This window comes from Punica granatum, chromosome 4 (genome assembly GCF_007655135.1).
Source record: "Punica granatum isolate Tunisia-2019 chromosome 4, ASM765513v2, whole genome shotgun sequence".
In the NCBI taxonomy this organism is placed as follows: domain Eukaryota; kingdom Viridiplantae; phylum Streptophyta; class Magnoliopsida; order Myrtales; family Lythraceae; genus Punica; species Punica granatum.
Window position 1 is genome coordinate 13,167,970 of NC_045130.1, and position 25,998 is coordinate 13,193,967.

A 25,998-nucleotide genomic window follows, 5' to 3' on the forward strand; every position below is an offset into this window, starting at 1 on the left:
ATTTTAAAATTCGGGCGGATCTGAAAAAGGGGAAAATGGCCCCGAGACTAAACTGAAACAACTTGAAAAATTCCTTGAGATGATTGAAAAATTCCGGAGATTTTAAGGACTGATCTGGGAATATTAAAATGGCCGGGACTTGACTGAAAATAATTTTTAAATTCGGGACAGATCTGAAAAGGGCAAAAGACTAAACTGAAACAACTTGAAAAGTTCCTCGGGATGCTTGAACAATTCTGAAAAATTCAAGGACTGAATGGAAAATGGTGAAAGTGATGGGGACTTGGCTGAAAAGAATTTTAAAATTTGCGGCAGATCTGAAAGAATAAAAATGCGTCTTCTGGACTAAAATGAAACAAATGGAAAGTTTGTAAAATCGAGTTCGAGATGAATCCGATCACCCACACGACCCAAAGACGCTCATTTCACATCATATTCATCCAAGCAAACATAAACATTCAAAATGGAGCCCTAAACATGCCACTAAGTCGAGGATTTACCTAGTTCGGAAAGTTGGAGGATGATTCTGTAAATAAGAAAAAAATAAAAAAAAAAAAAATAAAAAATAAAAAATAAAAAAAATAAAAATAAAAATAAAAATCTCTGCCGGACGAATTGGGCTGGGCCGTGACAGGTGGACTGGGCCGAGTGGACGGGCTGGGCCGACGCTAGCTGGGCCGACTGAGCTGCTGCTGGACCGGGCTGGGCTGCCGCTGGACACGGGCTGCACTGCCGGACGCGGGTTGGACCGTCGGACGCGGGCTGCTGGGCGGTTCGTGTCGAGAGCTGAGGGTTGGGCCGTGTAGGTGCCGTGAGCTGAGGACGTCGGGGATCGGGGAGCTGTGGGTCTTTCGGCGGTGGGCAAGCTGTGGGTTTTTGTTTTTTTTCGAAAGAATCGATGAGCTCCGGGCTTTTTCCGTCTGTGAGCTCTGAGAGTTTTTTTTTCGTCTCCACGAACTCTGTGAGCTGCGGGTTTTTGTTCCGGAATCGAGAGAGAGAGAGAGAGAGAGAGAGAGCGAGAGAGAGAGAGCCGCGGGTTTTCGAGGAGAGGCCGAGCCGATCGGTCGTTGCCGTCCGAGCCGAAGTTAGCGTGTGCAGAGGAAGAAACATAGCCGAGAGGGAGGTGACAGGACGAGCCGGCCTCGGGCAGAGGAGTAGCCATGAGTGGGTTGCGGCAGACTTCGGCGGTTGCAGAGGAGCAGCTGGAACGGAAATGGAAAAAGGAAAGAAAGAAAAGAAAAAAAGAAAGAAGTCAGAAGAAGAAGAAGGAAAAGGACGAAGGCTGGGGAAAAATAAAGAGGAAAGAGGGAAAGCCATGGTCAGAAGTCAGCAGTCTGACTTCTGACCGGTTTTTTTTGAATTTTTGAATTCTTTTTTTTAACGCGCGTAAAAATCGACAATTCATCTCTACTTAATCGAACGTTGAAAAAATAATTCGAGATTACCTTCGTGCTTAGAAAAATTCGCCGATCAATATTATGCGATAAATTATTTTCAGATCTCGAATTTTATCTCGAATTTTTGAAAATTGATGTCGATGTACGCGAAATTCGAAAACGTCTCAAATAGTATTATTTTGAAAAATCATAAAATTGGTGCTAGATTAGGAAAATGTGCTATTTCCGAAAAGTCGTGAATACTCGGGTAATTAATCGGAAATACTTCCCTCACAGGTGGCAAAAACGACGATTCTGCCCCTCTGAAGCCGGTGGACCAAAATTGGGTGCTGACAGACGTAGCACCACCAAAGACCTAGTATAGTTAACAGAAGCCGGTGTCCCCCAAACCCAGGATCAAGGAGCACATTTCTAATAATTGTTTGCTACAAATGCGTAGAGGGGATTTTAATATGAAATATTGAGGTTACTAAATCATATGGAAATAAGCTTAAAACTACTTCACTAACATTTGACGGTGTCTGATGGTAAGAAATTAAGAGCTGGACACCTTAGAGGAAATTGTAAAAATTGAGATTTCTCGCAGTTGCAAAAGAAGAACAATAAAATTTCTCAAATCTCTTGGACTTATTGCATGAATAGACTGATACAGTGCAAGAGAGTAGCTTGTCATCAATAATTTCCAATTGATCAAAATTGTCTGAGCAAATCGTAAAAGTTATTCATAATCAGTATCAATATATATGTCACAACAAAACTTTCCATGACAATCTTAGCTCCATATAAACTTATAAATCATTTCATCGAGATGACTAGAATATCCGCTCATCGAATTTTTTACTGGCTCTAGGATCAATTGATCATGAACACTGGATTAGGTCCTGCAACCGCAAATAGTATGTTGTCGATCAGTACATAATCAACTAGCAAAGCAACAATCTTTGTTTTGATCAGGCAAAATTTCTAGCTAACGCCTAATTAGGAAAAGAGAGTACCCGGACGCCCATCTCTATGGTAAGGACTTCCACCCACACCTCCTAGATCTACAATAACAATATAATTTGACAATTTCAAATTTAGATAGTAATCCCAATCGAAAAAATATCATCAGTTAAGATGCATGGGCTAATCTGGAGAACAAAGCTTGAATACGTTCTAATGAACTAACCAATATTCACGTACAAGACAAAACACTCGAACTTGATAGAATATAGATTGACATATCCATTATGTTTCTTGCCTTCCAGGATGAACAAAACCTACTTAAAAAAGAAAAATTTTGGGTCTACATATACGTGTGTGCCGTTTCGATCCAAATGTATTATTTATTTATGAATAACAATAGAGGAGTTTGATGGATGTACGTTGAGACTGTTGAAAATTATTTGGGAGGATACATCTATGTGACAAAAAATGGACCATAACATGTCTATTCAGCAACCTATATCATCTATATAAGATATATAATTTGCAAGTATAGATTTATTGGAAAGAGGAAAGCTAGTATACGTAACTGCGTTCGACTGCTTGGCCAGCTAAGGACGGAAAAGTTCCTTGTAGGTGCACATCTTCTGCATGACATCGGTGGTACCCATTAAACGATAAATATTTAGTAGACATTAATGAAATTGAAAAGAATACTTAGGAGACTCCCATATGGCTTATAATATCAAAATTATAACATATGTGCAAGAGAGAAGTCGAACAAAAATATATAATTCATCATTCAACCCAAAGAGGGTATATATATATATCCATCACAAACAACCATGTTATATATAGTTCAAAGGTCGATATGATCTCCAAATGAGCATTGTCAATCATACCTGTTTATGGCCAAAAAGAGGGAGAAAAAAGAAAAGAAAAAAAAAACTGATCTGAAAATCTTAAGCCGAGAGAGAGAGAGAGAGAGAGAGAGAGGGAGAGAGAGAGGGAGAGGGAAGCAGACTAACCGCCAAGAGAAGACGGCTGGCGAAGGCCAGGGGAATGAGGCAGAGGAGAATGATTGTGAGAACGACGCCGATCCGAATAGGGATAAACGATGGAGTTGATGTCGTAAATGCCGCAGCTTTCTTCATTTTTATCCCTCTTCCGCAATACTCTCTCAGAGAGAGTCTCTCTGTGTGGACTAGCAGCCGATCTATATGGCCTGTACTTCACTTCAGTGCGGGTTAATATATATATATATATATATATATATATATATATTGTAAGCTAGCTGTGATTTTGGTCAATGGTCTTAGATGGGGGAAAGCAGCATCATATCATGCTCGATACCAATGATTCAATGAATTTGGTTGTATGAAATTAATTAATTCTAAAGACTGAGAAGAATTGGCTGAATCCTCACTTGCTTGGTGAGGTGAAATTGATTGAAATAAATAGTCATATACAAGAGTCTAAATATAGAAGCTAGTTCTAGATATGGAAACTATATATACACGACTAAAATATATAAGCTGTACATAGTCAGCATTGATGATGATGATTCTGCTAATGTTCTCTATTACTCCCCCGCAAGCCGAACGGGGACTTCGCCACGTGAAGCTTGAAGCGGATGTCAATGAAGCGAGTAGAAGATAAGCCTTTGGTGATTACATCAACGAGTTGATCATCGGAGTTAATGAAGCGAATAGAGAGTTGCCTGCTCATGAAGCACTCCCGTACAAAATGATAGTCAATCTTAATATGCTTGGTCCGAGCGTGAAAAATTGGATTCGCTGTAAGATAGATCGCAGAGATATTGTCACATCAAAGAGTCGGAGGATGACATTGTGAAACTCCAAGCTCCTGAAGGAGAGACTGAAGCCATAAAATCTCAGCTGTGGCATTGGCAAGACTCTTATACTCAGACATAGTACTCGACCGGGCGATTGTCCTTTGCTTTTTGGAGCTCCAAGAGACGGGATTGGAGCCAAGAAAAACAATGAAACCACTGACAGAGCGACGATCATCAGGGTTACCGGTCCAATCAGCATCAGAAAAACCATGAATAGATAATATGGAGCCCGGGCGAATATGAAGACCATAAGTAATTGTACCCTTGAGATAACGGAGGATACGTTTCACCGCCATCCAGTGAGCAGTAGTTGGGCAGTGCATAAACTGACATACCTGATTTACTGCATAGGCAATATTAGGTCTAGTGAGGGAGAGATACTGAAGGCTGCCTACCACACTTCTGTAGAGAGAAGGGTCCTGAAAGGTATCTCCATCATGAAGAGAAAGTCTGGATCCTGAAAAGACTGGAGAGCTAATAGGCTTGCACTCCAGCATAGAAGTGCGAGCGAGAAGATCATGAATATACTTGGACTGTGTGAGATAGAGTCCAGTACCATTAGTTCGAGCCTCCATCCCTAGAAAATAGTGAAGAGGACCAAGATCCTTCATGGCAAATTCCCGGTGTAAGGCAGTAATTATGAAATCAAAGGGTGCACCTGGACTTCCCGTCAAGATGATGTCATCAACATAGACGAGAAGATAGACAAGATAAGTAGGTCCTCGAAGAATGAACAGTGAGGGATCAGCTTTAGAGTCTGAGAATCCAAGTCTCTGAACATATGTATTGAAGCGCTGGAACCAGGCCCGGGGGGCTTGTTTGAGCCCATAGAGAGATCGGCGGAGTCGATAAACATAATCAGGGCGAGAAGCATCTAAGAAACCAGGAGGTTGAGACATATAGACCTCCTCAGTGAGATGCCCATGAAGAAATGCATTCTTCACATCTAGTTGTCGAATCGGCCACTGGGAGGAGACAGCAATAGAGAGTACTGTCCGAATGGTGATCGGCTTGATGACTGGACTAAACGTCTCTGAATAGTCAACTCCTTCTCTTTGATTGAAACCCTTTGCCACCAATCGAGCCTTGTAACGATCAATGGTGCCATCGGCCTTCTGTTTGATGCGATAAACCCATTTGCAGCCAACCACATTCTGTGCAGGAGATGGTGGGACAAGATCCCATGTATGATTCTGGAGTAATGCCAGATATTTCTCTTCCATTGCAGCTCGCCAGGTGGAGTGTTTGCGAGCCTGTGCAAAAGTTTGAGGTTCCTGCAAAGTAGCGGAAACAGAGAAAGCAGAGGGATGGCGAGATATAGTGAACCGAGGAGGAGGCAATGTACCATCCTTAGATCGTATTGTCATCCTGTGAGTATTCTGAGTAACAAGTGCAACATCATTACCCTCAGTAACCTCAGCCGAAACTCCAGACTCAGTGGACTAGTCATGAATCTCAGGAGCAGGAACAGAATACTCAAGAGGGGAAGTGGTAGGACCACTAGACTCATTTAGTGGAAAAGAAACGGATGAGGGAATGGGAATACAAGTAGAAGTGGTACTAGAGGAGGAGGGAATAGACATACCAGTAGCAAGTGCAGGACCAGAAGAGAACCGACTGTCATCCACCGAGATAGGCTCACCTGTCATGAAAGGAAAAGAACGCTCATCGAACACAACCTGAGTGGATAAGAAGATTCGACCAGTGATAGGATTTAGACATCGATACCCTTGGTAATGATAAGGATACCCAAGGAAGACACAGGGTTGAGATCGAGGTTCTAACTTATGATGTGTGTAAGGTCGTAAATAAGGATAGCAGAGACACCCAAACACTCGTAAGTTAGAGTAATCAGGTGGACTACCATGAAGCACCTCGAAAGGAGATTGAAAATTAAGAGATTTTGTAGGTAATCTGTTAATAAGATATACTGCTGTTTCAAAGGCAAAATCCCAAAATTTTGGTGGAATGGAAGAGTGAAAAAGTAACGTGAGTCCCATGTCAACAATATGACGGTGTTTACGCTTAGTAGAGCCGTTCTGTTGGGGAACATGAGGACATGAGATGCGGTGGAAGATACCATTTTTCTGCAGTTTAGATTGAAAATCTGCAGAGAGGAATTCCTTTGCACCATCTGACTGAAAATACTTGATTCGACGTCCATGGAGATTCTCAATTTGAAGACGAAATGCTCGAAAAACACTAAGTACATTAGATTGAGATTTAAGGACATAAAACCAAGAGTATTTACTGTAATCATCAAGAAAGTGAATGTAATAATGATGACCAGTATAAGAAATAATTGGTGCAGGACCCCAAATATCAGTATGAACAAGCTCAAAAGGAAATGTGCTTTTGTGAAAAGTAGAAAGAAAAGAATTATTTATTAATTTTCCTTCTTGACAGGCGGAGCAAATATGACCAACATGATCATTATTAAGAGAAAATGAAGTACTTAAAGCACGACGGATTATTGGAAAAGACGAATGCCCCAGGTGTTGATGCCATAGGACACTGGATCCGGACATAGAAAGATGAGCTTGAGGATGGTTGATGTGCCTGTCTTTCGGGTGAAGACAGTAGAGTCCATCTTTAACTGGGCCACGCATAAGCTCCTGGCGTGTATGACGATCCTTCATAATGAAACAATCTGGGTGAAGCTCAAAAAAACAAGTATTGTCTCTAGCGAATTTAGATATAGAAATAAGATTTTTAGAAATGTGTGATGCATAAAGAATATGATTTAAGTGTAAAGGATGCTGAGAGAGTTTAAGACTAGAGGAACCAGAGGCAAGGACTAGAATTGATTTACCATCACCCACGAAAATGTGATCTGAGTGTGAGGTGTCATCATGAAAATTGAGGTTGGATATGTCAGATGTGACGTGGTGTGTTGCCCCTGAGTCCATGTACCAGTCTGAATCATGAATTCTCGGATAAGCACCATGGGTCAGATGAGCCTGTGCTCCAGAAGACTGACAGAGTGGAGCGGTGTGTCCTGGACAGTTGCATATTTGGCAAATAATCGTTGAATTGGGCCGAAAACCAGAGTTGCCGAAAGCAGCTGGGCCTCTGGTAGAGTGATGGGCTGAATTGGGCCGGCCAGAAGTTAATGGCCCAAAACTGCCCTGAGGCCCAAAAGAATTACCCTGAGGCTCGTAGGAACCTGGGCCGAAGCGCGGGTCTCGGATTGAGCCCGAGTTGAACTGACCCGGATAGTTCTGACCCGAGTTCGGCTGCCCGGCCTGGCCGAATCTTCTCTGCCCGACTTCTCCCCCAATCTGAAAATTAGGGTTTCCTCCATACGTTCCAGAGAGAAAATCACCCGAGCCTCCTTTGCCGACGGGGTTCTTCTTGCCGCCGTAACCCTTCCCGGAGTTCTTCTTGCCGCCATTGCCTCCCTTCCTTCCGTCCGTGTAGAGAACCTCTGTAGGTCCTACGCCGAGCAGACCCGAGAGTGGAGCGCTCGAAGGTGTGGCAATCGTCTGGCTTCCTTGAGCTTAAAGACGACACTCTTCGTGGCCGACGAGAAGAGATTGAAGCTCGTCGGTGGTGAGGGTAAGCATCCGTTCCGATTGTGCTAGGACAATTGGTTCCCAATCGGGGCCGAGACCCGTGTATATGCGTCGATTAATGTCTGCTGATGTTTTTGGTTTTCCGATTTGAGCATATCGAAGAGCATGCTCTTTCACCGTTCTGATAAATTTAGCCATTGATTGATTGCCCTTTTTTAGGTCTCGCCACTGTTGGTCGAGAAGATCTTCCTAGGCGGCGGTCTGGGTGAGAAACGAGGTCGCAAGGGAGGTCCATGCCTCCTGTGATGTCCTGGCAGTGAGAATGGTGACGCCGATCTCCTCTGTTACTGCCAACATTACACAGGTAAGTGCGAAATTATCTCTGGACTCCCACATGAGATAGTCAGGATTAGCTGCTATAGTGCCATCAGCTGCTGTGATAGTTTTGTTTGGTGCAATTGCTCGACCTTCAACATGGTCCAGCAATCCATAGGTAGCAAGTAGAGGGGTCATGATACATTTCCAATAGAGATAGTTTCTGCCATTCAGTTTGACAGGGATAGTAGGAATATTAAAGGGTGTTTGAATGATAACAGATGATGATGAAGAGGAGATGAGTGAGGAATTATTGTCAGCCATAGAGAATGTGAGAAGGAAAAGCTGTGATAAGAATCACAGATTAGGATCAGGAAGGATTATAGAGTAGTACGAGTGTTATCCCGATTTGAGGCTTTGATACCATAAAGACTGAGAAGAATTGGCTGAATCCTCACTTGCTTGGTGAGGTGAAATTGATTGAAATAAATAGTCATATACAAGAGTCTAAATATAGAAGCTAGTTCTAGATATGGAAACTATATATACACGACTAAAATACATAAGCTGTACATAGCAAGCATTGATGATGATGATTCTGCTAATCTTCTCTATTAAATTCAATATGTTTGAAAGCGGTTCACTTAGTTTGCGGCAAAAAAAAGTAGTGAGAAAGGCTTGTTTGGTTTACCAATCACATTTTAAAATCACAACTTTAATCTAATTCTACCTACAACAAAACAAAATAACTCATACAAAGTCAAAGAGTGAGTCCTATTTATACCACTTTTTTCCACAACAAAACAAAAAAACTCATACAAAGTCAAAGGGTGGATCCCATTTATACAACTCCTTTTCAAAATCAAAATCTGATTTTAAAATTTTACTATGAAACCAAACGCAATATTAGATTTCTTCGCCAAGGCATCAATTTTCTTCGTGGAATAATCAGGAACGAGAGAAGTTGAGCCTTTTTCTGATTTTTAATTTGCATAGTCGTACAAGGAACGATTACCAGATCGAATTTCAGAACACCTTATAGATTGACAGCGTCAATGTTTGAAGACCGGAGAGGTGAGGCGAGAATTTGGTTTGGTCATCTATTAACTTAAATCGTATCTGACAAAGAAATATCCGTCGTAAACACAAGATTGAGGAGAAATGTTACCGACTCCACATTCATGAAATACTTGGCTTGCATGTTTCAAAAATTTTACACGGGCAATATCCGATCACGTACATTTGATACATGAGAACGGAATAAAATAATTATATCTCATTATTTCACTTCATATAAATATCACTTTTATATGAGTTTAAAAAAATATCTCATTATCTGATCTACTAGGACTGTACTTTACTTCAACGTCTTTATATATGAACGTATATACACACACAAGCTAGCTGTGATTTTGGTCAATGGTCAGAGCTGGAGGAAGACAACCTTATCATCAGGCTTAATTAATTAATACCAATGAGTCGATGGGTTGGTAAAATGCCTATGAGGTCTCTAAGCAGTTTGGATGGTAAATCCAATCCTCTTATGTATTCATGATTTTCTTTCAACATTTTGACGTGTAATACCAGCTTTCAATGCCATTTTGTGTTCAAGTCACGATATTTGAAGAAAATATTAGATGTTATTAACACTTATACTCTGGTGTGTAACTCTCCGCAGCACTCAGTGCCCAAAGCACATTGTCTTGTGGAATCTATAATACTTATTTCTTTTGTATTTTAAAATTTTTTATTTATTGGAACTAGCACATGCACTTTTAGTGTTTGTATCACCTAATATGTTCACATTCGTGGGAATCTCTCTCTCTCTCTCTCTCTCTGGGATCCATTCCTTGATATAACTTCTGATATTTCGGATATGGCTAAAAAGAAATCAAGGAAACAAAAGCATTATGCATGGATTGACAGATAACATAGTAAGATAGATCATAACAAACTGACAAGTATTCTTAACTAAATGATTTTAAGCTCTAATATATCAGTTAAAGAAATCTCAAAATTAATAAATAAAAGAGATTGTAGCGCGTCTTGCTGGTAACCAAAAGGTTCCGGATTGAATATCAGTGAGACTTGTACCCCTTTATTAACTATTAAGATTTTTATTTCTAGAGAAACAGGAAGAGGCGTCAAACTGAAATTTGTTGAACTGAAAAATTAAGGTTGTGTTTGGTTTTAGAGTTGAGTTTTGATTTTAATTGATTTGTAATGATTATGTTGTTGAATTATGAGCATGATTGTTAGAATCATAATTCGAATCTTAGAATCGTACGATTCTACGATTCTACATATGTCAAGCGATTCCAATTCAAGGGGATGAATCGAAATGCTGGAATTGGACTTGAATCGCGAGTTGAATCGTCGAATAGTAGAATCGGTACGATTCTACTATCGATGCCGGACTCGAGCCTGTTCATCACGTCCTGGAGGGCCCTGAGATCGCCGGCATCGCAGCCGAAGCTCTGCGAGTACAGAACCCTGAACTGGAAGCAGAGAGCTGTGACAACGATTATCAAGCACAAATTTTGAACACCTTTGTGAAGCAGAGCAGCTCAGGATCAAGAGAAACAGAGGGTCGACGGATGATGACACAGACAGTGTTAGAAGAACAAAACAAAAAACAAAAGAAAGAATCAAGTTTTGGGGAAGCCCATGTTGGGGAAGGGAGCTCCAGGGCTGGGCTTCAATGGCGGCTGGCTGCTGCCATTTCCTGTGAACAAAGAGAGCAATAAAGCAGAGGATGCGGAGGGAAAAGAGAGAGAGAGAGGTGGGCTTTTGACTTCAGCACGTGCTTACGGCTATCTTTTATATATGTATAAGGTCTGAATATATTGAATTAATGAGAGATAGTCATGCGGCATTATATATATATATATATATATATATTTTTAAATTACAGTTAGAATCTTACGATTTACAATTCGATTATACGATTCACGATTTCACGGCTCTCGATCGATTCTAAATAGAATCACAATTCTAACAACCTTGATTATGAGAAAAAAAAATATGAAAAAATAATGAATAGTTGAGAAAAAGTAATGATTATATTGTTGAATTGTGAAAAAAAGTAATGAATAATTGAAAAAATTTAATATGAAAAATTGAATTAAATGATTAAAAAAATTTAAAAATATAATAATTATGTTATTGAATTGAGAACATCTATATTATTACATTCCTCGTAGCAATTTCTATGTAAGGCGAATGATTACCTTCGGCGAACTGTTTCTCCTGATTTTGTGGAGCTCTATATATATTTTCTTTTTGTTCATTAGAATAAGATTTCGAGGATGTTAGATTTTGTTGGCGGTTACATCATCGACAATTCGCTTAACATTAGAAGATTTAGAAGATATTACCCGATTTTCTCAATCCCTCCGCCATATCCTCACCCTTCCCCCCGTCAGCCCTTAGCCACTCTCTTCCCTGACCGGTCAATCGACATAGCATTGTTGGACTGATCGATTCTTCTACTCCTCCAGTTACTGGTGGGGGCCGTTGGAGCCTGATTTCCATTTTTTCTCCATCAATCGATCGTTTTTTGGTATAGTTTCATAATCGTGATAATTTGGTATAGATTTGTTCTTTCGATATAATTGACTAATTAATCACTCGAGTTTATCTTGTTATTGGCACTATTTATACAGGAGCTTTACAGATGGCCATGTTCATGCATAAGTTAAACCCACTCGTCGCAATCACCAAAATCAAGAACGGGACCTAATCCACCGTGACGTTCACGTTGACTGGGATCAAAGTGTGGCGAGATGGCAGCTTCAAGTCCACCGAGAGGATATATAATGAAGACATTCCTAGTGGCGACAAGTTCCAATTTGACCCCGCATTGCTTGGCCATAAGCACATCAATTGCATCTATTTCCAGTCAAAGGACTCGAAGTTCGACATCAACCTGTGGTCTTTCTTGAATCCAAAGCTACTCGAGGAGGCACTAAAATTGTTCTTGCCTATGATAACATGCTGGATGCAGTCACTATAACATATCAAAAGGAGAACCGCTTCAAACGGACCCCAAAAAATTCCCTTCTCACCACTAGAGACACGAACTATTTATTTTGTTATATACATATAAAACAGAAGTGTGTTTGTTTTCCAGGATGGTAGTGAAAGTTAAAAAAGTGGGAAGAAGCCTGAGAAAATTCTTCAAAGGATCGGTAAGAATGAATGGAAAAATTGCTTTCTATGCTCGATCATTATGTAAGAGAGTTTTTTCGTTAGATGAATCAGATATATATGTTCGATTCTGTCCAAGATTCTTGGCTCGGTTAATCTTTCGGCAGTCATTAAAGAATCTTGCTCCTGGTGAAGTGGAGCCTATAACTTCGACTTCTACTGAGGATGAGATCACATCGCATCCCAGTGAACGGTAAATCAAATCCCAGAGATTATATCTTATTTCCTACCCTTTTTTCAATTTATTTTCTCCAGAGATTATATCTTCTGGTTTATTTTCATCAGAGATGATTGATTCACACTCTTACGGAATCATAAATAATAATCCTGATGTTAATTAGTCATCCCGATATGTCTTTTAATCAACCGGTAGTGTAAATGTTTGATATACGCTCTCAGCTTATAGAACCAATGCAAATGTATGTATGTATGTATATATATGTGCAATAAGAATGTTTGTAATAATTTTATGTTTCCGAGGATTCTACTCAATGCAACAAGATTATTAATCAATTGTTTAAATCGGTAAGCAAGTTTTCTATGATTAATGGTGATGATTTATATATCGATCTATCCATAAATCTACTTATTTTCATTTTTTATATTGTCAATCCAGTCATTGATCCATAACATTTATTTATGTTCAACACTAAAGATTATTGATTTTGTATGATTAATCAAGATGATTAATTATTTTCTAAGGAAAATAATAATATTCTTTTCTTCTTTTTGTCTTTTCTGGAAAAAAAAAAAAAGGTAACGGAGGCAGCTTTGGAAGTGGGAGTCAAGGCATTATTAGACGAATTATAATATGCCGAAGAATCTTCCCACAAATATGCCGAAAGTTAATTTTTGTATAGCCGCCACGTATTCGAAATATAGAACTCTCAGCTTCTCTTTCCAATGAATTTTTGCTTTTGTTACATGAATTAGACCTCATCTGTGTTTATGTTCAATTCAATATATATTTGTCCAAGTGTCAACATTATATTTATAATATCAAAGAAATCGAGAATTTTCTTGAGTAATTAAGAATTTCTGTGATATATGAAAAGTTCTTAAAATTATACATGTAACAAAATCTTTTAAATGGGTTCTTTCCCAAACATATATTGTCCATCTTTTTCCACTCATATTCAATCATCGCCATCTCTCCCCTCCCTATGCGACTGCTACAGGAAAGGGAACCTATGTCCTTAATTTCAATTAAATCTTATATTATATTATATTTGTGTTATATTCAACGAATGTTGAAAATCTATCAATATTATTTGTCAGTAGTAATATATAATTAAAGAATTTTTTAAAAGATTAAAAGTTTTCTCGAAAATAAAAAAGAACTCGAAATATTTGACATTCCTCAAGTTTAATGTGCTAAATTTCCCATAAATACTAGACAATAATTCATTTGATCCATCGTCTTTCTATTTAGTATGCTTTTTCTATGCCCCTACACAACATTTCCACTTTTCATAAGCACCTATCCAGCTATCTGTGGCCGGTGGCAGGAGGAGGTGGAGGTGGTGGCTGGGGGTGGCGTGAAGATGGCGATGGAGAAGCATAATGGGAGAGGAAGAGAGGGAGCCAATCGGTGATTTTTTCTGGCTATATTTTTTAATTTACTTTTTATTTTAATTTTAAAATAATATTTTATATTTTCTGAAATATAAAAATATTATAAAAATGCCATTGTTAGGTTGATTTACATATTTGCCCTTTCTTAAAGTGGAGCTTGAGAAGAATTTGAGGAGTGAAAATGACATTTTGTTCTAGCAAAACTCCATCTACTGCCATGTAGGATTCCGAGTGCCATGTCGGTTTCCGTTAGCTCGCCATGTCATCAAATAGACAGAAGTATGGAAGAATGCTAGATATGACAAAGTTATGTAATTTTGTAAGAAAAAATAATTCATGCTAAATTTAGAAATAAAGAGTCAAAGTTCATGCTTTTTTAGACAATTTTCCATTTTTTTGTTTTTTAAGAGCCTTTAAGTGGTGAAATACATTGCTTCCACCTTTCAGAAATTTCATGTGAATTAAGGTAATAGGTGAGAATATTCAGAAATTTATATATCTCACTAGCTAGCTAGAAATATTGATATTCTTGATCAGTTGGTTACTACAGTCCATCATATATCATCCGCCCCGATCATGAGTTGGTGGGTTGATCGATTCGGGCAAGTCTCGTGAAGGAAACAACAACACACTCACTGCGTACGTTAGAGACACAATACATTTGCTCTAGCTACATCATCACTGACAACCCCGCGAAAAGATCACATTTCACTTATAATCAAGCCATAAACACAGCGAAATTGCTCGTCATGTGGGCGAAAGGGAAGACATAAACACATGCATCATTTCACCTTGCATAAATTTTCTCTTTAGATACTAACAGTGTACGAAGTTTGTCTGCTCTAAGTAATTAAGAAAATGCCGGATGACATTTTTGACAGCTTAGCATTCTTACTACCATTTGGAAATGCAAAATTAAATTATGAATATCCTGGTGGAAACATCTTTGTTCGAAAAAAGATATTTTTAATCCATTAAGTTTTGGATTCAATTTTGATTATATAAGATTTAAAACTACTGAATCAATCTTATACGTTTACTTGGTAAGACAATTTCAGTCCTATAAGTTTTGAAAAAGACATTTTTATCCTATAAGTTTGCTTTCAATTAAAATATGACCCTATAAGTTTTGAAAAAGAAAGATATTTTTGATTCTATAGGTCACGAAATAGACCAAAATTGCCTTATGAATCAAACATATTGAGCTAATTCGGCACTTTTAAACCTTAGAGGATTAAAATTGACCGAATCCTAAACTTATAAGATAAAAAATGTCTTTTTCCCGTTTTTAGTTACACAATTGATTATGAATTCCCTTCTATATGATATGTGCAAGAGAATAAGGTTGATGATCTTTCCTTCCACTTGATGCACGTGCTGTTCCTAGTAAAGAGGAAGAATAATGTACATAATACAATGTCTTTCCCTCGGTGTTTTACTTGAAAATGGCAAAGGTCGAAACACCCGAGAGCATTTTTAGCACCAACAAACTTTATCTTAATTACGATACTCTTCCTCCTGTTTCTACTAAAAAATTATTCGGTAGTTATCGACCAGTATTTGGCACGCAGGTAATTCTAGTACATTATTGTGACAGTGGATAGAACCCCTTTACTTGACAATACAGCGAATTGTAAATGATGATTATGCATGGCATGTCCATTCGGATTTTTTCTTTTTCTTGGTGCATTAGGATATTTTTGTACAATAATAGCACGTCATATCTCTTTGTTATTTCTTTGTTAGGCTATATTTTTACTTTCCATATATCTTGAGGGATTTTCCTTCTCCCACAAGCTTGTAACCTCTACATATTACGTTGAGGAGGTGATGAATGAGATAGCTTTTCCAGCTCAAACGATTATTGGCAGATTGGGTAGTGCACCCAATAAACTCCAAAACTCGAGCATTTGAAATGGAAATATGCCCAACTGTTTCGTGAAATTGTTTTTTTGAAACTTGATTCTTCAATGCTAGGATTATCATTGAATTGACTTTTTAAATAACAGCTACAATCGTTTAGCAAGTAAATTACTGGTGCGAGAATATGTGGACAGCGGCTTAAATAAGTATATGCTTGTTTGGACCCGCGGGTTGGGGATGATTTGTCCCTGTTCAATACTAAAGACAACTTATTATTTTGTATTGCACTTTATGTTATACAAAATGGTGAGAAATGAAAACCTTATTTGTAAGCTCCTTACATGTAGAATCAAGAACGTAAGAACTACGAATTTATCGGATGTCACACTTATTGCATGATCTTAGAACTACAATTGTGTAAAAAGAGTCGTAAACATCATCTGGCGAGACAAAGCAGAATACTTTAACTTCGTGATATATGTTCTTATTACTAGCTTTGGGAGCATAGTGGACATTGAACACGTACAACATGGTGCCTGCAGAGCTGAAAATAGCACATATGATGCTCATAAGTACGTAATAGCTTAATTTTAATTCCCTAGCTAAACTTTCCTATCTACATGCAAAAATATACTAGCACGTACGCCTTAATTACAGGGAAAAAAGAGAGAGTACCTGGTTGGAGCTTTAGGGGTTATGTTTACCATCTCCACGGTACGGACTTCCACCCACTCCTCCTAGATCTTCATTATAATCATTTGGCAAGTGAAATTAGATATAAATCCCAATTAAGAAATCAAAATGATGTTATAAAGGCGCAATTGCACGTTTTAGAGAACAATATGTATTTTTTTGCTGAACAATCTATACATAAAAAGAGTGTGAAATTCATTATTGTGTTTATTAGTTTTTCATAATTTCCATTGTGCACCCCTCATACAAAAACTAATTCCACTCATTTAACGTATGTGGACAATTTTGTAATCTTTATTCCAAGCTTTCAATGCATGGAAAGAATATTTCAAACAATACCTTTTAATTATCGCAAAAATATAACCCTTCCATTTAATGGTCTCTTTTCATTAAATATGACCATGAATGCTGCCAGAGACTAAATGATATATTTTTTTTCCAATAATTCACCTTCTTTTATTTCTTTTACAATAAAATTATATGTTTAGAAAGCAGCATTTTTCTAATTTTAACCTCATAAAAAATTTTAAATTAGATATTATCCTGTATAACTTTTATTTATTTTTAATTATTTATTTTAAACTAATACTATGCAATTCTATAATGCATATGTTTACATGAAAATTATGCTTAGGCAATTTCTTTTATTTAAGTTACTTGCAATACATCTCGCATGTTATATCATGTTTGGATTTTACTGTATATATCTCAGATAACCTTAAAATATTAAATTTATTGAACTTATGGGATCTATAGGTTTAATTTAACCAATCTCAAGTTTAAGAATCAAATCGTGTATTTTATCGGTGAAACTGTCAACCAACTTGTCCTTAAGTTCAACTAGTCTTATTGGATCTAACTATACTTGTAAAACTAACAGATATCAATGTAATAAATTGATGTGCTTCAATGTTTCCTTTAATTCATGAATAGTATACGAGAATTGACTATAATTTACAACATCTTATAATAACTGATTAACATTATTGTATTTCTTTACAAGCTGTCAATCAAATTAAGCTTAAAACTTAATTCAGTATGTTATGGAAGTGAAATTACATCTCTTTAACAGTCGTGAAAACTATCTTACACTAATTTATATAAATAATACATGATATTGTATAATTGATTTTCATCATTGATTTTTTCTTAATCTATCTAACTTATAATTTTCTATATTCTCAACAAAAGGACGTGCTCTCACGTGTAACTCATGAGAATTATACTGGTACAGGTCCAAAATTAGGAGACAAGACTAGCTTACTTTTTTAGGGTGAATAGAGACTAGCATACTTAACTGCGTGCAACTGCTCGACCAGCTAGATACGGGAGAACTCCATTTCCGTGCACATCTTTTATGGAAACATCATTAATCTCCGTCAGGAACAGATAATTAAAAGATGTTACTGAAATTGAAAAGAATAATTAAAAGACATTCGTGGGGCTTATAACCACCCATGTAAAGCTAAAAATATTCAGTCTGTCATTTTGAATCGATAAATGTCCTTTTGAAAATCAAGGAAAAGTTAGAGGAGACGAACCACCGGAGAGAAGACGGCTGGCAGAGGCCAGTTGGAGGAGGCAGAGGAGAACGACTGAGAGCACGAAGACTCGAATTGCCAAAAACGATGGAGTAGTTGTTGTAAACGCCACAGCTTTCTTCATCGATTCCCCTTTCCTCCTCTACCTCTCTCTCTCTCTCTCTCTTTCTTTGTGTGTGATATGATCGGATGGATTCAGCTTAACAGCTCTATACTAGCTCTATCGGGTTGGTGACTATTCGATGTTATTTAAGCCGTGATCTCGCTTGGTCATTAGTTGTTATAGGTGGAAAGCTGCGTGGATCATCTGGCTGGATTATCAGTTTTCCAAGAGGTTTGGTTTATTAAGTCAATTAATTGTGATTTATTTGAAAGTGGCTATACGTAGCGACAGATAAAAAAATCAATGCCAATGCTTCAAACTGTTGACCGAAGCTGCATCATTTTCGTGGAAGCATCACGAAGGAGAAAAACTGAGGTTCCTTTTATTTTTAATTACCTTTATGCATACAACGTATGGAAGTCGACATGTTAAATAAATGTATAGGTCAATTCTCGACGACTTTGATTCTTGCTTGTGGACTCCAGAGAGGTGGATTACGAATTTGGACTGGCCATGTATTAAAAGTATATCTATTAAGATATAAATACTAATATAACACTGGTGTTCGTGCGATATCCGGGAGAGTGGGAAAAGAGTCACGGACTCTCACTATTGTTGTTTTAAATTACTTTAATAAATTATTTTATTATATTATATCTTTTATTTAATCTTTGGCAAATAATTAATAAAAAGAAATATAAATACTAATACAACACTACAGTTTCGTGTGATATTCGGGAGAATGGGAAAAGATTTACGTACTCTCACGATTGTTGTCTGTTTTAAATTATTTCAATAATTTTTTATTATATTGTATATTTTATTTAATCATTGACGAATTAATTAAATAAAGTAACTTTCGCTATAATTATGAAAATGCTAGTGTCAAGTAAGGTAATAAAGCACAGTCATTGCATGCGGAGAATACCTTTGAACATATGATTCTATAAGACCTTATTATGTAACAGCTCTTCCATGCTTTAGCCGATAGAAAGCAAAAGAATTTTGTCCCTAGTACTTTTTTTATTAGGTGATATTGAGACACATTGTACCACATGAAAAAACTAAAAAAGAAATTCACGGATTTATAAGTGATTGAGTTGCATAACTAATTAGCTCGAGCTTTTGGATTGGAGATGAGTCAAATCGCTTATAAGTCCAATGGTGTTTTACATGGTATCAGAACAGGTTATGCTTTCGCGCGCACATGTAGGCTCACACCACGTTAAGTATAGTTTGAGGTAGCCAGATTGCACCTCATCTTAATCCGGTCCAATTGTAGCCTCATTATCAATTATCCCCCTCCTCTCGCTTGAGGTGTACGGAGAAGTCCACCTCGTGGTTAAGTCTCGAGCACGGAAGTCCAATCTCTACTCGTAGTCAGTTCTTGAGGGCGGGTGTTCAAGTCCACATGGCACGTGTAGGTGAAACATTTTCAATTAATTAGTTGAGTATTCACGACTTTTAGCAAATGATATTTCCTTAATTTAACACCAATTTTATAATTTTTTTCAAAAAATAATACCATTTGGGACGTTTTCGAATTTCGCGTACATCGACGTCAATTTTCAAAATTCGGGACAAAATTCGAGATTGAAAATAATTTTATTTCATAATATCGATCATCAAATTTTTCGGAGCGTGATGACGGTCTCAAATTATTGTTCCGACGTCCGATCAAGAAGACGAGATTTTAAATTTTGTACGCGCTTCGATTTTGAAATTCGAAAAAAAAAAAGTGAGCAACGGTGACTTCTGACCGCTGCTCCTCTTTCATGATTTCTTTTCCTGTTCTTCTCCTTCCTTTTTAGCTTTCCTCTTTTTTTCAGCTTTCCTCTTTTCTTTCTTTTTTTCTTCTTTCTTCCTTGGCTGCTCTTCCTCCCTGCTGCACGATCCGACCCAAGCCTGCCGCGCCTCTTGACCCGCCGCTGCACACGCAACGTCGCCCGACAAGCCAACGATTCCGGACACGCGATCTCTCTCTCTCTCTCTCTCTCTCGGTACGTCAAAAAAAAAAAACCGGAACTCACGGACACGGGGGGAGCGGGTTCGAAACATAAACACGCCCTCCCTCAGCTCGTTGGGGGGGACTTTGGCTCTCAGCTCCCGAAAAAAACTCGATCCCCCTCAGTTCGGATCCTCTCTCTCTCTCTCGGCAGCTGGTTCTTTAAAAAAAAGGAAAAGAACGACAGCTTTCAAAAAAAGGAAAAGAACGGCAGCTGACAAAGAAAAGAAAACCCGAAGCTCGGGTTCCCGAAAAAAACCCACAGCTCACGATTCTCTCTCAGCCAGTTCCGGAACTCGCAGCTCAACCTCAAACCGGAACACCCTCAGCTTGCCCACAACTCACGGTCCCTTAGCTCGTTGAGTCTCTCGGAAACCGGAGCCCATTTCGGCGCCGAGACCCCTCAGCTCAGTCGCCCTCTCGCCCACGGCTCGAACTCCTGGATCTCCTCACCTCGCGGCCGTTAAACCCCATCGACTCACCTTTCTCTCGGCTTCCCATTCGACATTAACCGGGTCGGTTTCCTTTTTTTTTTTCCGGGTTGAACAGGTGCGAGTGCGTCGCCCAGCCGCCCAGCGGCAGTCCAATCCAGCAGCGGCGGCCCAGCCCACCAGCATTCGGCCCAGTTGACCAGCGTTCGGCCCAGCCCATCAGCATCCGACCCAGTTGACCAGCGTTCGGCCCAGCCCGGCCAGTCCGGCCCAGTTCGCAGCCCATTCGTTCAGCCCAGTCCGGCCCATTCGGCCCAATTCGGCCCAGTGACCCAGCAGCCCAACTCCCAGATGAAATTTTCTGATTTTCTCTAATTTTTTGTTTTTACAGAACCACCCCTCAACTTTCCAAACTAGGTAAATCCTTGACTTAGCGGCATGATTAGGGCTCCATTTCTGAATGATTATGCTTGCTTGGATGGATATAATGTGAAATGAGCATTATTGGGTCGTGTGGGTGATCGGATTCGTCCCAAACTCTATTTTACGAACTTTTTATTTTGTCTCATTTCAGTTCAGAGGGCGCATTTTTATTTTTCCAGATCTGCCCCAAATTTCAAAATTACTTTTAGTCAAGTCCCGGACATTTTAATATTCCCAGATCAGTCCCTGAAATTTTTCAGAATTTTTCAAGCATCCCAAGGAACTTTTCAAGTTGTTTCAGTTTAGTCCCTGGGCCATTTTCTCTTTTTTTTAGATCTGCCCGAATTTTAAAATTATTTGCAGTGAAGTTCCGGTCATTTTAATGTCTCCATATCAATCCTTGAAATTTTCAGAATTTTCTAAATCAGTTCCGGAACTTTTCGTGTCGTTTCAGTTCAGTCCTCGGGGAATTTTTTTACTTTTCAGATTAGCCCGAATTTTCAAATTCGTTCCAAAGGAGTCCTGGGATATTTTCAATAATTCCTACACAGTCCCCAATTTTTCCAGAATTTTCAAATCGGTCCCCGAAACTTTATCCGAATTTTCAAATCAGTCCTTGCTCTTGAAAAGTCGTTCAAATCAGTCCCTGGACATTTTCTAATAAATATCCAACCCCTACTTACTTGGATCCCCGATCGACAACGTGTGTGCCTCGTTTAAATTTTTTGTTCTTGTAATTATTTTGCATACAACGTGATGATGCGTGCTCTTTACATGATTTTTTGCTCGCATGAGTCGGTGCCGTTTTGTCAATTTTATCAGCATTATGTTTGCGTATGCTTGTATGTGTTTATCATGATCATGGCGGCACCGATTGTGTAAATTTGCATATTTGTTGTGCTTGACGTGATAATGTGCTCCTTATCCGTGTTTAAATGCTTTATTTTCTCGTTTTAATCGAAACCTCACATGAATCGGATTAATCTTGCGAACTCGACTTAAAATTAATTTCTAAATCCCAAGTGGTCGGGAATTAGGATTTGCATCGGACGGTCTATCAATGATCGGCTCGACGGTCTGAAATCCGAATATTTAGAGCATTTGGCAAAACATTGATGAATTTAATCAAATAATTTCACTAATGGGGTAATTGGGCGTTCATGCGATTAATTAATTCACTTGACCCTAATAATTTTGTACGAATTGGTTATAAACCGGTAATACGCGTCGATAGGTTGCAAACATGCGTTGGTGCCCTTTTCAAAACTCGTAAATTTTATCAAAACCGAGACACGTGGCTCGATGTGACATGGATGTCTAGGAAGGACTTGCGCATCTTGACTCGAGGCATCACCTGATTTCAGGAAACTCAGATTAACCGATCTTTTGGCTCTTTTAGGGTTCTTGACAACCCTGGAAAGTTCAAGGGATCGGTTAGCGCTGGTCACAGGCCGAGGTGGCCCGCACCGCGTAATCTCTCTTTCCCGAAGTCAATTTTTACCTCAAGGGCAAAACCGTCTATTTGTTACCTAGCGACACCCCCTAGGGTTAGAATAAGAGAAACATTACGGTATCAGGGTAGGGATGGGCTACCTATCTAGGCGCAGGTTCATCTGCATAGCCCGCTCTATCTGACCGATGAGTTTTTGTTATTCTAGCATAGTCTCGGGTAGTTAGTTCGGGTGGATTGGCTCAAAATACAAATACCGAACTAATTATATACTTGGTTAAGACAAAAACGGGTAATGGCGGGATAAGCATTAGGTTCTAGGATTTACGAGTGGAATCCATATTCGGTAATAACTTGTAACAACCATAGTGTCACAACATAGAATAATCCTAAAAGCAAAGCACAAACACAAGACTTGACAATAGACGTCACGTACGTCAAGTGCCCGGAAAGTAATGCCAAATGCAAAATGCCTTCCCGAGGCGATCCTGGATCGATTCACACCTTGTACCCACTTTGTTTGCTTTAGGGTAGGATTTGTATGCCAAAATACCTCGGTTAATAATTGGTTAATTCACGTAAATTCGGCAATAATAAAACCCCATTGTTTGTTTATTCATACCCGTTTTGTTGCATTCTTGCACTTGTTTTATTATGCGGATCGAGCCCGATCCCTTAGGACACGATCCATAGGGGGTCCAACGCCCAATCGTAGATCACGGGGTCTAATCCCTAACACTGAGCGCGCATCTTAATTTTAATTCCAGTCTTTTCAAATCACACGGTGAACACGAGTGGAATAATAACCGAATGCGATTCGACTGGGATTCAGTGCTTGTAATTTGTATTTATTTATTTAAGAGGACAATGTAAGGATTTATGTTGTACATTTATTCATGTAAGAATCCCGGTCGGAGAGTGGGCGGTCGGAGTGTTCCTTCGAATTTACGGTGTCAAAACGCGTAAGATGAGCGAAACTTAATTAAGCGGTAATTAAATTAAAATGGCAAGCCTAGACAAGCTAGAGTACCGATAGGGCATGCGAGATATAGGCTCGCATGTAACAGAACCCCCGAATTCGGAACCTTGGGTTTCGCAGACTATATGCCTTAGCAATTAGGTGTACCCCGTACCCCTAGACCCGGGTAACTTGTCGGCCCTCGACCTTCGGGTCGTAAAATGACAAGTGGCGACTCCTTCTTTCATGCGTCCGTCGCACGTCCCCGGGAAGGTGGACACTCCCAAGCCGCGTTGCATAGGCGCGCACATGCGTGCCCCGACGAGACGAAATTCGGGTGCGCACAGCTTGGCGACTCCACTGGGGACATCTAAGAGGGTTCGGGCTCGTTCTCGCTTGTTTTGCTTGCTTGTTTATTTACCGCTTCCTGCAATGTTCCGCTTATCTACTTTGCGCACTTTTATTCCCCGCACATGCATTGCATATCATACTAGCTTTTAGGTGCCTATGGGTCGCTCCCACGACCGGTAATAGGAGCGTAGGTTAGATAGAGGTTCCGAGTAAGGGTACGTCGCACGGTTGGGCCGTCGATTAGGCCCCCAAAGATCCCCGCTCGATTTCAAGGAATTGACACCCTTGAGTCGGGAGCCCCCATCCTTATGAAGCACGGTCCCTGTAGTACCGAAACCATGCATCATGCTATACCTCCATGCCATCCTCCAACTCGACTCCGACAACAGTCCATCGAGTCGGCCTGCGTGCCAATTTGAATCTTTTTCTGTTTAAGAGCGATGTACATGTACCTTGTATCATGAATTAAGCCGTGGGCATTTATATTTTCGCAAGCATGCATCATGTAAATTTTAAAATTAGGATGTCATTCGCATTGATGAGTCTTAAGTCGATCTTCTTTTCATCTTGGTAAGGGATGGCGCACTCATTCTCCTGTCCGCGCCTTGATAGAGTCACACCGCCAGGCGAGGAGATTGCTCGCATTTGGACGGCACTGCGCCCGGTCGACCGCCACTATATCGCTGTGTTCGTAGGAGATGTTCCTTTGTTGGCCACCCGATGCGTAGATTGGAATTTCCTTGAGGCCGCCATCGCATTTTGGAATCCAAGTCGCACCGTCTTCGACATACAGGGTACCGAGCTCACGCCAACCATCGAGGAGTATCGGACACTCATTGGTCGGACCGCAGTTGTCCACGGGATTGTAGAACTCAACTTCCACACCACCCGACCAATCCTAGTCTCACGCCTATTCGGGGTTCCTACGACTCGTTTGAATGCTGAACTCGCATACTCCGGCAGCACGGAGATTGCAATCGAGAAACTCCTCCTTTTTATTGAGTTCGAAGCGCATAGGGTCCAGGGGAATTTTCTTCGAAAGGATTTATGTCATGCCGTTCTATTGCTAATCTTTGGGACTCTCTTATTCCCTCGCTCGCATAGTCTCATCGATGCGGCCTTGGCCAGCGTTGTTCTCCAAGTGGTCGGAGGGCGCGGTTACGAGGTAGCCCTTGTGGCTGAGACCGTTTGGTCCCTCGATCGTGTTTTGAGAACACGTGACCGAAGAATAAGAGGATCCCCCATCCTTTTACAAATTTGGTTTCAAAGTCAGGCAAGCCCCTTCGGTTTAGTGCGCCCGGTTATGTATTTTAATGGTCCGGAGTCGATCATTTCTCGATTGTTGTCCCTCGTGCGCGTGGAAGAACGCAAGATTTCCGAGAGGATAAAAATTTTTCGCGAAATACCACCTAGGGGCTTTAAGTGGCGAGCCGCGTGGATGCCACCCGGACCCGCGGCCCTTAGTGCCTTGATTTTAACGGAGTACCACTCGTAAGTCATGCGGGATCCACCACATATTTTCCGGCGCGAGTAATGAGGCAGTTTGGCAGCTTGCAGACAGTCCCCGAGGACACGGCACGGGCTAAATTTGAACACACTTGGCGGGAGGATCAGACATCCGTGGATCGCCAAAGAGACATCGAACAGGTTTTGGACGCGTGGCGAACCGTGGTCATTGAGCGTCCGTATTTCCCAGAGCATCCAACCCTTGAAGAACAGGATTTTCAGGCTACCGAGGAATATGTCCTCTGTTTCTATCGGTGGGGTCCTACAGCATATGAGGATTTCGCCGATTCTCCACGAGCTGAAGATAACGGACCAACGGGAGCGTCTCTCACCCCGAATGTGGCCATCCAAGCGGAGCTTGCTAACCTCAGAGCCGAGAGAGATCATCTTCGTCGGGAAGTTGCAGAGAAAGACGAGCAACTCGTGGATCAGCGGCAATTACAGAGAGAGCTTGCCTAGGCCCGCGCCGAGCTACAGAGGAGCGAGCAGGAGCTGGCACGAGTGAATGTCGCCTTGGAGAGGTTCAGGAAGAGAGCCCGTGGAGGTCCACGCACCCCTTAGGATAGACGCCTCCACCAGGTCTTCACCTGAATCGGCGCTCTCCACGGCAACAGTCACTCGTACCCTGAGTGCGGTGGAAGAGTGACTTAGGGCTTATTTCTTAAAAATTGCATTGTATCCTGAAACCCTTTTGAATCAATGCGAGTGACAGCATTAGTTTTCAAATCCATGCATCTCATGCACACTATCCCCTTATTTATTATTCCACGTTTTTATTTTAAAATGTAACTCGCTTGTGCTGCAATTTACACACTTATTGATACAAGTAACCATAACTGGCGCCGCACCGTTATCTCACTCGTCTGCAATTGAGGATGGCACAG

At 40.1% G+C, this 25,998-nt stretch overlaps 1 protein-coding gene and 1 long non-coding RNA gene across 2 annotated transcripts; one reads left to right on the top strand and one right to left on the bottom strand.

Annotated features, from left to right (window-relative positions):
* Nucleotides 1–2,063: 2,063 nt before the first annotated feature.
* Nucleotides 2,064–3,548, bottom strand: LOC116205590. The gene is made up of 4 exons (XR_004156538.1): nt 3,350–3,548; nt 2,912–2,968; nt 2,393–2,440; nt 2,064–2,278 (listed from the first exon to the last, which is right to left on the bottom strand). It is a non-coding gene; the product is annotated as an uncharacterized LOC116205590 (long non-coding RNA).
* A 16,103-nt stretch (nt 3,549–19,651) lies between these two features.
* LOC116203246 lies at nt 19,652–25,761 on the top strand. The gene is made up of 2 exons (XM_031534923.1): nt 19,652–20,843; nt 24,184–25,761. Exon 2 carries the CDS (start codon nt 24,186–24,188, stop codon nt 25,101–25,103), a length of 918 nt encoding a protein of 305 aa, XP_031390783.1. The 5' UTR covers nt 19,652–20,843; nt 24,184–24,185; the 3' UTR covers nt 25,104–25,761.
* Nucleotides 25,762–25,998: the final 237 nt, after the last annotated feature.